The sequence below is a fragment of the Sinocyclocheilus grahami genome, unplaced genomic scaffold (genome assembly GCF_001515645.1).
Source record: "Sinocyclocheilus grahami isolate Dianchi unplaced genomic scaffold, SAMN03320097.WGS_v1.1 scaffold67.1, whole genome shotgun sequence".
Classification (NCBI taxonomy): Eukaryota; Metazoa; Chordata; class Actinopteri; order Cypriniformes; family Cyprinidae; genus Sinocyclocheilus; species Sinocyclocheilus grahami.
Window position 1 is genome coordinate 2,000,823 of NW_015505246.1, and position 17,686 is coordinate 2,018,508.

Consider the following 17,686-nt stretch of genomic DNA (forward strand, 5'->3'; position numbering starts at 1 on the left):
AGTGTCGGCTCCAGCCCCAGAGCTCGCTCCAGTGTCGGCTCCAGCCCCAGAGCTCGCTCCAGTGTCGGCTCCAGCCCCAGAGCTCGCTCCAGTGTCGGCTCCAGCCCCAGAGCTCGCTCCAGTGTCGGCTCCAGCCCCAGAGCTCGCTCCAGTGTCGGCTCCAGCCCCAGAGCTCGCTCCAGTGTCGGCTCCAGCCCCAGAGCTCGCTCCAGTGTCGGCTCCAGCCCCAGAGCTCGCTCCAGTGTCGGCTCCAGCCCCAGAGCTCGCTCCAGTGTCTGCTCGAGCCCCAGAGCTCGCTCCAGTGTCTGCTCGAGCCCCAAAACTCGCTCCAGTCCCAGCTCCTCGAATGCGCTTAGCAGTGCCGGCTCCTCCAGATCGCCCTCCAGTGCCAGCACCACGTAAGCGCTACCCTGTTCCCCGGTTCAGCCCAGGGAGGGCTCCTGACCCCCCCGTTCAGCCCAGGGAGGGCTCCAGGCCCCGAATACAACCCTCTACATTTCTCCAAGTATTTTTTTGGGGGGTACTATGGCTCCAGCCGCGGGGGCTGGGGCTGGGGCCGCGGCCTCGGAGGCTGCTCCGCCATGGCCTCCCGAGGCTCCGGATCCGCCATGGAACCCGGAACGGGTACCGCTCTGGAGGCCCACTGTCCCGTGTCTGTCCTGAGGGACCTCCAGAGTGCCCACCCCCCCTCCCTCCCCATTAGATGGTATATGGCGTGAGGACACGCCTTCCGGAGGGGGGCGTTATGTCAGACTCTGTTCCATGTTTTGTGTGTGTGTCTTGCTCCCCATGTGCCTTCCTATGCCCTTATTTGGGTAGTTTCCTGTTCCTGTCCTGATTAATTAAGTTCATTTGTCCCAGGTGTTTCCCTTGATGTTTCATTGCTCCTAGGTGTGTCTCGTCATCCCCTCCTCCTGTGTGTATAAATAGTGTTCCCTGTGTGTGTGTGTGCTCCAGCGTCCGGTATTGTATGTTCATGTCATGTATAGCGTGAGTATTCCATGTGTTGATTAAACCCATTTGGATTAATGTACTCCTTGTCTCTCTCCGTTCCTTGCTCCTCAGTCCGCTCAGCAGTGCACCCGTGACATTGACAAAAGTCTCGACAAAAATATTTAAAACCTGGAAAACTTTAAACATGTAATGTCATTGCTGTTTTCATGTTTGTTCGTGTAATGCAGGGATTCCTGTCAGCATTTTAATTTTTTATTTTTTTGTCAGCAAATCCCTTTTTACCTAAAATATTTACTTGGAGACCCCTGAGATAAGTGAATTTTTCAATGTCTTAACATTCACATCACTTTAACAGTCACAAATATTTCTGTTTTTAGTGTTTAATTGTTTTGATTTTCAAATAATTTATTCATTTTAAATTTTTATGATTTAATTAATCATAGCTTTCCCTCAAATCAAAAAAACCCCTGCCGCTCCTTCATTAACCCCATTTTGGGAAACCCTGGTGTAATGTTTAATACATTTGTGACCTGTGCTGGCAAAATGAGCCACAATGAGCACATTTTAAAAAATGAGCTATTTTTATTTTCACATTCTCCCTTAAAAGATTATTTTGTGTGAATACTTGCAAACTGTAATTCTGTATATTTATTGGGATTGTGCGCCATCTGAAGCATCTTTATGCGGGTGCTTCGGATGACAGTCAGCGCGAGAAGCGAGCGGTGAAAAGGTACTCCTCTCAGAAAACGTACAAATAAAGATAATTTTAGCTGTTCAAATACTATTTGGAGCATTGGGATCGCTAGACGAAGGCTTAATGAACCAATTCGACATTTTTCACTCTTTTTTGCCTGTAGCTCAAAATTAGCCTGTGCGCATCCCGACTCATTTTGCCAGCACGGGTCACATTTCATGTTGTTGATAAAGAATGGAATATATTTTCTTTTTTATATCAATATGGTATACAATAATTTAAAAGTAATCAAAAAGTACTCCGAATTAATTAAAATATTTAAATTAATTATTAAATTACGTTACTAACTACAATTTTAATCATGTAATTTGTAATCAGTAACGGATTACAATTTTCAAGCAATCTACCCAGCACTGCATATACCTATAGGGAAACAGGAAATCCGATCATTTATGGTTGCACTTTCTCTAAAAAACAACTTCAGTACAATCCATGTGACAAAACATCAAGGGAAACATAAATCATAACTTCAGTGTTGTGGCCTGAGCTCTCAAATTTTTTTTTTAATGAAACACTCTATTTCACCGAATAAATCTTGTATGAATCCCAATAGCACAAATGCTTCATAAATCTCACTTTGTGTGGAAGCTGTCTGAACTATTTGTCAGAAGGACTACCGATAAGAGACAGGTTGGTTTTCAGTGGAATCAAAAGCATGTCTGAATGTAGCTGCTATTTCAGCCAACATGCAGAGAAACACAAAAGTATTGGCAGCGTGTTTGGAGAAAAGCACGCACTGCATGTGAACAAGGGATTGATTTTCACAGTCAATTATAGCCATTTTAAGCGCAGTTGTAAATGTGTAAAGAAAGGCCAAAATGTTTCAAAATCACGCCAAAAAACTATGAGCAGGTATCGACAAGCATCTGTTCAGTAAAGATCTAACATCTCCTCCTGTTTCCATTCTAGCAAATATGAAATGTCTCACACATACAAAGTAAAGAATGGATTTAATAGCTATTGTGCAATGCTTTGATTTTATTCATATATAGGGGAGAGTGGGGCTAATAGTCAAACCTCCATTTTTGTATTCACTACAAAAAAGCTATTAGATCTAAATTAAATTCCACCGTTATTGTTCAGGTAAAAGGCAGAGGCAATAAGCTGTCACAATAGAACCTGCCATTCTAACATAGTTTTTTAAAGCTAAATTAAATCAATAAAACAATTATGAGAAACAAAACGGTCGATACATATTGTAATAAAAAAATTACAACATACAGTACAAAAGTCATGTGACACCTGACATTTACAAGAAAATACCCTTGTCTCGAAAACCAATTCAATTCCCTGCGTGACAACTAGCCTCGGTCTCCCCTTATATACGCTCATATACATTTCTATACATCATTGCGTTTGCATACCGTATGTATTGCTTCTTTCTGAATACACATAATCCAACCCTCCTGTGAAGAGATGTCAAAACATAATTAGCATTTATTAATTCATTTATATTCTTTGTCAAATAAGTAGTGGACCTGTTGCAAGGAATTCAAACTATCCTCTCTCGGCCAAGTCGCTCAACTAGGACAGCACAAAATTAACTAGAAATACAATTTGGAACTTGGAACAAAACAAGAACAGTGGGACGTCGAGACAGTTTATCTCAGCGATTGATACTGCCGCTACTGCAGTGGACCATGAAATTGTCATTTGTTCTGCAAGCGTTGCATCAAATGAAAGTTAAGGGCTACACACTAGCAAAGGTCTAAACTCTGGCAGTGAGAGGACCCCATGGCTAATTATATCCATTCCATACAAATGGTATACCTACTAATACAGAGGCATATCTGTAAAATGGAGTATGAAAATGCATTAAGATCTGAAACGCTGAATGATACTCATTGTGGTTACTAAGAACGGTCATGCAATACAACACATCACACACACTTTTTTAGTGTGTGCATTGTGTCCGTACATGTGCTATAGAGAAAGCATTAGGGGAAGTAATGTATCCCATTTGTGGGATTACATTTTCACACTGGCTTTTAAAAGGCATGTCTTAAAAGAATAGTTCAACAACAACAAAAAAAACTCTGTTATCGTTTATTCACAATCCTATTGGTCCAAATCCGAATTATTCTATTTTATGAATCACAAAAGGAGAAATTTTGAAGAATCTACTGGTCATTCTGGACACAAAAAGATTTTTAATTCAGCCAGTTTTTGTGAACTGGATCAACTCATTCATTTGCTTTGGACTGTTCCACACACAAAGCTATTGTAAGCTTCAGAAGACTATAATAGCGCAATATAGTGCAGAAGTCTTATGATTAGTGGTCGACAGATATGGATTTTTTGTTGGCAGTATCTTACAGAGCATGGTGGCCAATGGCTGTTATATATGAAACCATACCATTTACTTTATTAACTATAGTAAATAACACAAGCATAACAATTACTAAAATAATATTTTACATCATTCTGACTAAAAAACACATTTGAACTGAAAAAACAAAAACTGTAAAATAAAGATAAGCAATTCCTTTATTCTGTAACCCTATTGTGGCATTTTCAAAAACTAAGATTTTTTAAAAACATGAATAAAAATAAAACACTATAACCAACAGTGCACTCTGTAACCTGTTATTCCAGTAACAGATTTCAGTAACCTTAAGCCAATAATTATTTTCATGTTTTGTACCAATAACTGTTAAATGGGATTACATTTTAAAATGCTATGCTATTTTGCCTAAATAAATTAATAACAAAACACTAAAAAATTAAAATCAGTTGTTTTAAATGCAACAAGTGAATTCCAGCATTATAATGCATCTTAAAAATATATATTAAGAAATGGATATTAATTTTGAGATTTTTGTTAGAGAATAAATTTAACAGTGTTGTTCAAATATTAGTGTTTTAAAGATAATTAAGTGAACATAGATGATGGCAAAGGTAATCTAAATGTAAAAATAGAAGAAATGAAAATGCACAATTAAATATCCAAAACTGGGTGATATATATCCAACAACGACCAATGCAATTCCATAAAATTGTTCTTTTTGTGTTACAAGAATAAAAAAACTCATATGTATTTCAAACAACATGATGGTGAGTAAATAATGACAGAATTTGAATTTTTGGGTGAACTATCCCTTTAATACACACAGGCACACACACACACACACACACACACACACACACACACGCACACACACACACACGCACACACACAACTCCACGCTCCCCCAAAAATAGAATATCATGGTCTGTGATTTCAGTAAGGAGCACAACAGCAAAAACACAGCGACGCCATAGATAGTGAGAGACGTTCAGAGACGGCGGAGTCAGTTGCTGCTCGGGAGGAGAGAAAATGGCAGACAACAAATAAAAGAGAGAAGTCGAGGAGGCGTATTAGCAATATCCCGCCCTTCATGCAGCCCACACTAAAGCAGAGAATGAGGAAGCCAGAGAGAAGCAGTCAGCGTTTAGGAAAGCCACTCGCCCCAGCGCTACACATGACAGTGCCCACCATAACGCCACAGTGCTCGCTCAGAGGGGTGTCAGTGCTGTACTGTGCAATGCCACAAGTTAAAGAAATAAAACACAAAGAAACACAAAGAAATCAAGTGGAAAAACTAGGGCTGTCAATTTAAATAACGCATTTAAAGAAACAAAAGTAATGCCCTAAAGTTGATCTCTGTTTGACCTGATGTCTAATTGGCTAACAAATAATTTTTTAGATTTGGATCTTTAAATGATTCAACTGATTCATTTTAGAATCAGTCTGGATTATTCTTGAGACTACAAGTCAATGATTCACTGAAATGAGAACCATCTCTTTTGGAAATGTCAGACTCAAAATGTAAACCACTGAGAATGAGAATGAACCAAAGGTTTGACTGATTTTAACAGCCATACATGTTAACAAATAACACATACAGGAAATATGTTTAGTGTTACCAACACAAATACCAAAAATAGTTTGTTTTAATGAAGAGCATACTAAAATATGCAAAAACATTTTATGTAAATAAATAATCATTGTATTTTGTTTTGTAAATGCAAATTTATATTTAGGTTCTAAATGACATTTTTAGGAGCTGAGTCATGGCTACAAATACTTTCTCAGCAAACATTGATAAGGGATTAATTAATTGATGCATAATGTAATTTATTTGATTTAAAAATAACTGATTGACAGCCCTAGAAAAAAATAAAATAAAATAAAGTGACGACACACAAAGCTGAACGCCAGCAGGCATCCTGGCCAATCGAGAGAAGGAGAAATTGCAATGAAGAAGAGGTCATTTTTGGTTAGTGCAGCATTTCGGATCCCTTACTGAGCTGCGTACAGCATGTGACATATATACTGACCTGGACTTGAGACAGCACTAGTTGTTGTGGGTTCAATAATTGCTACAGGAAAAGAAGGGGGGAGGGAAAAGAGGACATTTATATATTATTAACATAATGAAGACCCAAAAGACGGGAAAAGAGAACAAAAACATGTAAAGACTGGAAAGAAAAAAGGGTGTGAAAATTTCGCCTCTGTGGTCAACTGGCAATAAAAGGGCCATTTACACCGCAAAATAAAACAAATCCATGCTGAGCTTGATCATCTTGAAAATATAATGTTCAGTCGGGTTTAATGTTCAGAGGGTTTTCAGCGGAGTCGGTTTCAAATCATATTATGATCGCTGATCTTTGATACTACAAATTAGAAGCTTCTGAACATCACTCAATTCAACGGACCGGAATGAAGCTCAGCTCAATTAACACATGAAATTAAATTTGCACCTAGCAGACAGACATTTAATCATGACGATGTAATATAGTTTTCATATTATTAATAGATATCATACTCTCTCAATTGCCCCAGCTCCCTTTTTGGGAAATGTTAAAAGCAGGACTTTAATGTCAATCCATTTTTAATCTCATATAGGCTATGAGATATATTAACTGATTGTAATTAAAACATAACTGGGGGATACGTCTAGATCTGGGGGAGATAAACTGAAACATGAATGTCTTCACATTTTCCATCTGCTGATACATATACATAAAACAGAAAAATATAAAAAAATGGAAAATGAATCCAACAGCCAAAGCAAAAGTATTTGGACACTTAAAAAGGTCAGGCTGTCATTGCGTTAGATACAAAATATTAAACCAAGTGGCATCTGCAAACAAAAGTGGCTGACTTCATTTTTTCCTAGCCATAACTGGTAACTACCTGGTCTCAAGGTCATTTTCAGTAGATGTATGAATTTATTTCCCCATAAGTTCATACAAGTGCCCTTGTACAGTAGCCACAGGTGTAGAAACACACTAAAGGTCACACAAGGTTGTAAGCATAAATAATACATAAACCTCAAATTATAATAAATTCTATTGTTAAAATATGCCATTTACTCCACTTTCCCGCAACAATGCACAACATGCAGCTTTAAAATTCATATGTTTTCTATTGAACCAAGAGGTCAGTAAATCTGTTTAGATGCTCTACTGGCCAAACATCTTTCCGTTATGTGAACTTGTAGATCAGAGTTCACCAAACTTGAACTTTGGCACACATTGAAAGGTGAAACTCTCTGCTTGTTTGTGTTTCCAGTCTCCCACGTTTACATGGAAGTGAATGAAACAAACTCTAGCGTGATGGGACAGTTCACTCAAACATGAAAATTCTGTCCTCGCTTACTCACACTCATGTTGTTGTATGACTTTCTTCTTTCTTCTGCACAATACAAAATAAGAATGTTGGTAACCAGACAGTTTTGAGTTTTGACCAATTTAAATTGTATAGAGAAAGGAAACACAAATCACATTTCTCAAAATGTATCTCCTTTTCTGCTGCAAAGAAAGTCATACAGGTTTGTAATGACATGAGGGTAAATAAATGACAGAATTTTCATTTTTTGGAACACAAAAGAAGATATTTATCTCTCTCTTTTTTCATGCATATTATGAAAGTCATTGGGGTCCAATGTTACTTCGACAGTGTTCATCAAAATCTATTCTTTTGTATTGTACAGAGGAAAGGAATGCATAAAAGTTTTGGAACAATGAATAAATTATGACAAAAGTTGCATTTTTTAAAGAAGTATTCCTTTATATCACCAGGAAATGTCCTACTGCATCTTAATTTTGAACAGTCTATCTATTAATTTAAAACGAAGCAAACTTCCTTTTGTGAAATGCTTTATTCAAAAAGGTCTTTCCACTATTTCCTTTTAAACAAAATGTAGATGTACTTCTGCCCAGCTTCATCATTTCATGAACCTGTATCAATAAAATCACATGAACAACATATTACTATGAAACCATAAAAGTGGTTGCGTGACAGACGCTGGTCTTTTTTTTTTAAAGGAAAAAAAGGACTCAGGCCACAATCAAACCATCTGGACATTTGTCAAAAGTATTATCCTTCCCTTTCAAAATCCGTTGTGACAGTAGAGATGAACTGAACAAGAAAAAAAAAAGTCAGGATCTGTGTTTTTTCTTTTATTGTTCAAATCAACATTACAGTGACTCCGTACAGTAAGAGTGACTTTGTGATTAAGGGGTGTAATGACCTCAACAGAGGCTTCTCTCTGGTAAGCCCTTTGCTAAATTGAGAGCCCTGGAGTTGAAATCACAGCGCCTAGAGAGAGTTCACATCATTACTGTTCGCAGGTTCAGGGGCAGGGTTGAGACCGTGTGTGTGTGTGTGTGAAGCCAAAACACAGACAATGTGTGTTGCAGCTTTCAGCTGCCGTTCATGCTAAGCGCACAGACATGCAACCTGGAGCAATCATCACCACTGACAGCACCGCACGCTTTGGGAATAAACTGACATTTCTCTGTAAATCAGAGAAAGGGTATAAAATTTAGTGAAGGAGGCAAAAGCAAAAGTGAAAGATTTTGTACAGATTTAATAATAATAATAAAACATTCTTATATTTATTTATAGATGTTCATAGATACATATATTCTCAGTTTGTTTGTTCAACAATGGGTACTTTTGGCCTGTGGAATTTCAGAAATCAAACAAACTTTCACTAGTTTATCTACTTTGCGTAATGTTCAACATTGTATATACATATGACAGGAAAATTCAGTAATTTTATTTTTCCCCATCCATAAATGTTATTTCCACCACATCTCAAATCAAAATTGATTCTGTATTGGAAATTACATTTGAAATATTTTTGCTATTTAGACAAGAAAATGGAAGGATGGATGGATACTTTTGCTATAAAATGGTTGTCGGCTTCATATCTAGCATTTTGTGTTTCCTACTGTTCACACAATTACAATTATTTTATGCATAATTTAAGCACACCACTGTTGTCTCCTTGGTACAGTAAACAAGCACATTAACTTTAATTTTGTGAAAACTCATATAAATCAATTTAACATTTAAATGGTTTATGATTACTTTATATTTTTGTTAGAATATCATAGTTCTATTTATGTTGAATATTTAATTTTTCATGGTTTCATTGACTCTACACATAAACTAACACATGAAAGTCGACAAAAAATATGTTTCCAAGATGGTTTAATTGTGACCTTCATACAATGATAAGAAAAGCACTGCAAAAATCTGCTAGTTATAATAAAAACCAACTCCTGGTTCAAAAGAACCATACAACCTATAATTGGAGAAAGACCAATACGTTCAGGCAAAAATAAATAAATACATAAATAAAATCAAGAAATTCATTGCTTCCTTAAAATTCATAAATCTTTAGTAATGATACTTTAGGATGGATACAAATCCTTGGCTTCCTTTCAGAGTTTTTAATTATAAATATTTATGTTTTTCATTCTTACCAAATTTGGCCTACATTGCAATTTGAGTTGAGAATCTAAATTCTAAATTCTTCTAAAACAAAGATCACGTTACTCATAATAGTCATAGTTTTTGATGATCTTAATGCAACTCTAAGAAGGTGTCTTCTCCCTCGGTTAATATCAGATGAACACCACAATGTGATTTGTGAAATTTCCTTCCATGTGGAGCTCTCGGTCTTTATATTACAGTATTGCATGACGTGTAATATTCAGGTACTGTATAGAGCAATGGAGTAGCCTGCATTGCATCCACGTAAAAGCAGATTGATGTGTACACTGAATGACCTCTGTTCTCACTTGCAAGGGAAAAAAATCCATCATCATGGTGGGAGGAATTGCATTTCATTCTATAATAACATCTCATTTTTCCCCTTTTCTCTTTACAAAGAAATGAACATCCAGCTTCTATACAATTCACAGAAACGTAAATTGCCAAGATACGAGTGGAGTGCTATCTGATGTGCATTGTTAGACCACTCTGAGACTGTGAGACTATGAGCTGTGCTTGAATTCATTTATTTTATGCCAACCCCTTAACGATGGATTTTAAAACTTGAAGGTCAAAATGAATTATTTAAAGGGGCTAATTTTCTCTAATCTTCAGAAGCTCAATGCACAGTACTGATGAAGAAAAACTTTGGCTGCATCCTTGAACGGCTAAACCTTCTATCTTTCATGCATGGTCAGACGCATCGCAAGGATTGCCTATTTCTCCAGGCAGTTTTAACCGCCGTCTCTGTTAATGATTGGACAGGAGGTGTTTTATAGCCAAAACAGACTCTCTGCATCACAAACACCTTATTTTTCAAGGACCTGCTCACCGCACATTCAGCGTACAAACAGCGAGGCGGCACCCTTTAAGATGTCAAAATGATGACTGTTGTAATACAAGATAAAAGTCAATGAGAAAGATAAATGTCAGTCCATCTGTTCGGCTGTCCTTTTCAGCGCTGGACTGAATTTGATTAGAACTTCAAAACCACTGCAAATGAAGACAACAAAATGCAACCTCAACAAGAAAATACAGTATAATACCAATCTCTCATATAGTATGAGCATCAAAAGAACAGCAACGAAATGGGTTAATGTAATAGCATTCACAATCTCAGCCTCAGATGGCATGTCCACAGACCACTTCGTTTCGCAGACTGTCTGATGCATAAGCACAAAAAGCTGGAAAGCACTTTCTCAGTCTGGCAAGATCTAATCTGATTGGCTGGTTTTATGCAGCTTTTGGGACTAAGGGCACAAAGTTGAGTTTACACGCCTGATACAATAAGCGCTCTTCAGTAAGATCAAATCACCGGATTTGCAGAAGTTTGCAAAGTCACTGGCATCAAATTTGAAAGATATTCCAGAGTTTTGTTTGAGGCACTTAGAAGCAAGTAAACTTGATATCCATGAGTATAACTGTATATAGACATGTCTGTGAAATAATCATTGCTTATTATATTTGGCTAGGCTGATCGCATTATTTACATCCATTTTAAGCTTTTTTGTTTAATTTTTTTAGCTATTGCGAAGACTGGCGCGAACAATGGTGAACGCTGAAAGAAACAGAACGTGGTTAGTCTCTTTAAATGCCAGTCATACATCTATATTGGCTGTTCTCCAGATTAGTTGCAATGTAGACCAGATTTTACATGGCTATGCAAGACTACACTAATTTATCTGGAAGTTTGTTTGAATTGTGTTTGGAAAACTGGAAAATCATAGCGCATATACCAGCCAATCGGATTCATAATACATGGGCACTTAACACAGCACTTAAATGTCTCAGCATAAATTGCGCACAGTCTGTATTTGGCAGTTCTTTACAGTGCAAGTAGAGGTGCTTGGGGGGGAAGGCAACCTGATATATGATTGATGGGGAAATAAGAATAGGATCAGGAGGGCTGGCTGAACGGCAAGATGAATGCATGAGTTTCCCAGCCTGGAGAAAAACGATATTCATGAGAATAAATTGACACCATATCTTCTGTTCTAGTTCACCTTCCATTTCATACCTTCTTATATGCCTCCACCCTGTGACTCAGACAGGGTCACAGTATGGTAACCACGACAACAACATCCGACACAACTCAGTAAGAGCGGTAAAGAAAAACCAGGACAAGAAGAAATGGCAAGATATGAAAAGATGACACTGAGGTTATGATTGATAGGCATGGCAAATGAACAAGTCTTCCATTAGCTGGTGCCTGCAGAAGATGTGGAGGCTTTATCTTCGGGCTATGAGTGTTTCTAGCCTGTTTTAGTCATACTCCAATGACAGGTTGGAGGAGATTATTCGGCAAAGCCTACACTGTGCTATAAGCAAAAATGAGGGGGGAAAGATAGCTTGGATTACAGAGCAGACGAAATCTGCCAATTAAGGACAACAAAATCTTGTTGCTCCTCAGCGTTGCGCTTTACAGTCAGGACAGCAAAATGTAGAAGAAAGAGTTGCAGAAAATCTCAGACAGGAAAACACGCCAGATACGGAAAACCTTGCTACAACATGCGAGACACATTTATTTCCTCACACATACAAACTTGTTTATGCTATGCAAGACATAAAAAGAGAAAGCTAGGGTGTTAACACATTTAGATTTCACTGTTTCTATAAAAATGTGCTGCAATTAGCAATATGCATAACGTGAAAATCCTCACATGCACACTTTTTTAGAGCAATAATCTGAAAACAAAGCAAAGCAAACAGCAAACTCAAAGATAAGTATCAGTTGTCTATCTAGATTAACCCTCATGAATGAAAATTAAAGGACATGTTGGCCCCCTTTACACTTGGAGCTTACATCAGAGTTTGCGTTAACCAAAAAATTTCCATCGTTCACCGAATTTGTTAAACACGGATAATTCAAAACTCTCGCAGATTAAAATAAGCCATTTGGTCTATTGCGCTTGGCTGCTTTAGAAACATTCCCACAGTAAAGGATGCTAATAGGGATTAGAAGTGAAGAAAAGGGTGGAAAATAAAGTTTTAAAGCGCCCACGCGAAAACACACCGGGAGAGAGACGAGAGCGAGGATTTGAGGAGAGAAATGAGAGATTTCAAGTGTAGTGCAGTGGAACAATTCATGGGATATTGTTCATTAAATTGGGTGACCAGGTCCTAAAACCACAGTGTAAAACAGAATAAAAAAGACAGCAAACCACAACACAGGTGTCTCTTAAGCCAAAAAGAGCTTTTGCCACAGAAGTTCTTGAGATAAGATATTGTTATATTAAAAACAACCTCAAACAACTGTCCCTAACCATATTTGAATGTGGTTTCAGTGATCCGATCATAATGTGCCCTGTGGTTTAAGGCTATCTGATTGTGATCCGATCACCGAAAACGCACTTTAATGCCAGGTGCAAAAAGGGCCAAAAGTCCAATCAAATGTGATGACAGTGAGTAATGGAGAAAGAGCCACGTAAATGTCAAGTCACTCTAATTTGTACCACATGTGCAACGCATCACCCATTTTTCTCAATACAACATTAAAAGGACTTTAAAAAACATCCATTTGTTAAATTCATCACCTTCAGCACCCAATGCCTGCAGATTTTCGTCTTTAAAAAGAGCCTGTTCAGTGAACTGGTGTTCACAGACAATGGTCAGGAAGGTTTTAGAAATTAAACAAAGGAGACACACTAACTGCCAGTTACCTCACAAAACCGTTTGTCACGTTTGGAAATGTGTGCTCGCTGAAGAAAATATATCAAATTAAATAAAGTACAACTACAAAATTGTGACAGCATTGTATGATGCTGAGAAATTTGTGGTTGTTTGTCAATTTACGCAATCATTTGCCCCAGCTGTATGCACTAAAAATTGCATTCTGTGAGATTATTTTCATTATAGTCAATGACTAGTAGTGCTAAGCTCATTCTTGAGAGTTAATATCTTTCACACTAATGAATTCCCATTGAGACATTGAGGAAACAAAGAGCGACAGTGTGTTGCTTTGACATGCATTTTTTTATCTGAATCTGTCTTTGACTATTGCAACCAAGGCCATTAGCTATATTGAGGTCATTTGGCAATTAGTAAAGCTTAAATAATGCACTTTTAAACATGTGGTTCAATCTCTGAGTGTATCTGACTGTAACGTCATTAACAAGAGTGCATGCCAACGCCAACGTTTCATGAAAGTGCACTTTTTCTTAATGAAAATGTAATCTCTTAAGCATAACGTCAGTTAACATTCTAATTCTGCTGTTAAGAATTACATTCAAAAATGTACTTTATGTGAAGCATAAAACAATGAGGAATAAAATATTCAGGCCAATGAGGACCTAATGGAGTTTAGACTCGTGCGCCAGCTCTCTTTTAGTGGTAATACTGGGCCAGTATAAATAACGACACTAAAAACTCCTGTTTTTAGGGTTCATTTTGGGCATAGCTTACCAAAAAATTGAAAATTCTGTCAATATTTACACATCCTCATATTGTTCCAAACATATTTCTTCAGTGGAACACAAAAGAAGACATTCTGAAGCATGTTTAAGTGTTTTGTACATACAAAGAAAGTTAGTGGGGTCCAAAACAACATTGGATCCAAATATCTTCTTGTGTTCCACAGAATAAAGAAATGCATACAGGTTTGAAACGACATGAGGTGAATAATGGCGCTTTTCCACTGCATGGTACGGCACGGTACGGCTCAGTACGGTTCACTTTCGGGGGGTTTTCCACTGGGTACAGTACCTGGTACCTGGTAAATTTTTTAGTACCACCTCGGTTGAGGTTCCAAGTGAACCGTACCGTTACCAAAACGTGACGTGTAAACTCTCGTCACTGAACTTGTGACACAAACACAAAAGAATCGCTAGATTTAAATCAGCACAGCCAGCGAAGGATCGAATGCAACTGTTTTGAACGTGCGCACCTTTTTTTAACAACCAAAAAGTTTCTTTGTCTGTTGCGGAAGTACAGGCGTTCCTCTCGTTGATAGCAGAGGAGCGGATCCAGCTAGAGCTTGATGGGGCGACGCGGAATGAAAATGTTTTTTTTAGGAGTCGTGGCAGCAGAGGTGGCGCAACTATAACGACATGTGAATAATCCCGCCCATTCCAAAGCGATACTAAACTGCAGTGGAAACGCAAACCGTGCCGAGCCGAGCCGAGCCGTGCCGTACTGAGCCGTGCTAATCCGAGTCGTACCATGCAGTGGAAAAGCACCATAAATGATGCCCAACATTTTGGTTTTGGGTGAACTTGGGTGAAATTTTTTTTTTAATCTCCCTTTTGTCCAAAAACACTGAATCTTGACATTCAAGTATAGAACAATGGCTTTTCCCACCGTTTACATTCAACCTTGTCACAGAAGACCTTTAATGGAAGCTCATGCCATTAAAGAGCATGTCACTATGTTAAATACCCTTTGTAGACACCAAAAGCACTCAATCACCTTGAAGCTGTCGGACGTACAGTACAATAAATGACCCAGGTTGGTCCCATAGGGGGAAAGTACTTAATTCTGTGTCTACAGCATTTGGCTGGGGATACTATATGTCTGGGATGAAGAGTCAACAAAACAAATGCGAGGGAATAATCTAAGAAACACTTTCAATCAATACAAGGTATAAAATATGAGGCCGGAAATCATACGCGGGCTAAAAATAGAGCGAAATGATAGGTTTCTCCATGCTGAGGAGAAAATCAAACACTGCACTTTGATTAGTACTCCACACCTTGTCTCTGAGGTTGAGGTCCTCCATTAAATATTAATGTGTCCCTGAATCCACCTTTGCTTCATCAATACTTATTGACCAATATTATAACAGCAATTTAGTCCTAGGCAACGATGATCAGCTCTTGCATTTGCAATCTCTACAGATGTGGAGATGTGTGTGTTGTGGAGGAATTGCTTGCCATTTCTCATTAGGAGCACAGTAGGGTAGGTTTCCTTTTCATTAGCGATGATGAAAATAAGAGGTACGAAGGAACTCTGGTGGGAGGAGAAGATGCAGCTTTTTCTGGTCTATTCTGGGTTTCTCGCATCACAGACTGTCGGTCTTCAGTAGAACGTGAAAGATACTGGAATTTTTCATCTCAGCTGGGCCTTTGATATGCTTCATTTAAAAGCAGGGGACTCAACTTTTCCATCTGCCACTTTTAAGACTATCACTATTTTTTTTTTATGGTTGTTGATGTTGTTTTTTTTGTTTTTGTTTTCATTTGTTTATCTTGTTAGCCCACTTACTTTTATTATTGACTAAGCGGCCAGTGAATCAGAAAAACACTAAGCACTTCAAACAGACTGCTCAAAGAAATTGCATCTCATTTTAAGAGCTCTTTGAAAATGCTTCACAGCAAACTTCAGGCTCCAAAACAATGACCTATTTGAGTAGCATCTTCTCTCATTTCCTCTGCAACATAAGCATTGAAGATGGGGGAAAACACTGCGTTTTCTCCGAGGAGCTCTGCGACGACTGTAACAGCATATGTGAAAAAGCAGCTACTGTACCAGCACAATACGAGTTAGCCAGAGGAGAGTAATGCTTGTTACTTACGAATCAGAGGCACACTGGCGTTGGCTGTTCCCAACCTGTTGACGGCCACACAGGTGTAGTTGCCATAGCGATCCTGTGTCATGTTCTTCACTGTGAGAACTGATCTGGAGCTGAGGTTCTTGATGTCTATTCCTTGGCCCATGTTAATCCTGAAAATAGGACCATGAGTTGACATGACATGTCAAGCAGTGACACCTGCTGCAGTGTGGCATGCTATAAATCCATCCAGCAAAAAGTATTTTTAGCAGCACTTCTCATTTATACATGCAGACAGGCTACATGGAATACTAGTACTTTTAAAAATTAATTTGGTCACACTATTGACGTAAACTGGAAAAAATGACTGAAAGGTGCAAAACACAGAATATTTTTCAAATGTCTGAATATTTTTCACTACTTTTATTCAGCAAGTACAGTATGAATTACTTTTACATAGTTATAAAAGATTTATGAAAGATTTGGGGAAAAAAATGATCAGTTTCCACAAAATTTTCAACATCGATAATAATAAAAATAAATGTTTCTTGAGCACCAAATAAACTTATTTGTATGATTTTTGAAGGATCATGTGACACTAAAGACGAGTAATGGCTGCTGAAAAGTCAGTCACTGATTTCTTTCTTCATCTAAGAATGGCACATAATGTTTTGGACACATATTAATGTTTCTTACACCAAAAGATGGCAGGTAGATATATGGTAGTATGTGATTTATGAAGGAAAATGTAAAAAATTACAATTGTCCCTGGTCCTGATGGACTAGCTAAAGGGAAAATCAGAAGCAGAAAAATTTGCACATGGCTTATAGCTGTGTCAAGGTCAGAGGTTCAGCTGCAGTTGCTCGAGAGTCCTGACTTGGGTCATACGTGTTACTCTCACAGGTAAAGCAATGTTCTGACCTTTTGTCCCCTAACTCTCAAGTAGCTTGTCTCCTGCTGACATTTGCTTAAATAAGAACAAAAACTTTTCTTAAAATAAAAAGACCACTGCTACCACTGTATCTGAGTGTTATAGGCCATTATACACAAAAATATTTACATAATCTATTCAGAATCACCTTGCTTACACATTATAACATTCTGTTCAGCCTCTGTTATTAGCAAGCAACTGGAAAACAGAACAACGTTTTTGGGAGTCGCAATTTAACAAGTGCTTTCCATTGGAAAAGTATCTAATTTGGAAACCCAGCTATCTTTAGATTTACAAAAATTTACATAAATTTAGCTCAAGAAATACATTATTATAATTTTTCATGATTATTTTATTTTTTAAAAACAAAACTAGTTCATGATTCTGCATCATTCCTGTTGGTTTCTATTGTTTCCTGCTGTTAGTTCAGCATCGAGTCGGCACATTCAGACAAATACAGTAAAACAGTTTAGCAGCAATGCTCAATGTAAAGCCTTAGATTAAGCAGAGTACAGACCCAATGCCAATAAGCCTCCTTTGCAATTTGAATAAATTGAGTGAAGCCTATAATTACAATTAGCACAGTGTGAACTGCTGATTCAGATCGTACTCAGCAAGAGTGAGTAAATGACGGGTAATGGGGTAATTTGGTATTTAAATTCAAAAACCACCACTTGATGCTGATTGGTGCGAAGACTTGGAATGTTATTTACTAGTGATAAGGCTATACAAACATACAATTAAAATGCAGAGTTAAGATAGTAAGACAGATCCTCCTAACATACACAGGT

At 37.8% G+C, this 17,686-nt stretch overlaps 1 protein-coding gene across 3 annotated transcripts in view; it reads right to left on the minus strand.

Annotated features, from left to right (window-relative positions):
• Nucleotides 1-17,686, minus strand: part of LOC107585169 (neuronal growth regulator 1-like) — a 129,675-nt gene that overhangs the window by 36,266 nt on the left and 75,723 nt on the right. The window contains exons 6-7 of one of the 3 annotated variants that reach the window (XM_016272070.1): nt 15,988-16,136; nt 3,073-3,114 (exon numbers count right to left, since the gene is read on the minus strand). In XM_016272070.1, coding sequence (XP_016127556.1) covers nt 3,073-3,114; nt 15,988-16,136 — 191 coding nt within the window. Of the gene's footprint in view, nt 1-3,072; nt 3,115-6,028; nt 6,071-15,987; nt 16,137-17,686 lie in introns of all 3 variants that reach the window. The other 2 variants (XM_016272069.1, XM_016272071.1) reach the window with 2 other exon arrangements.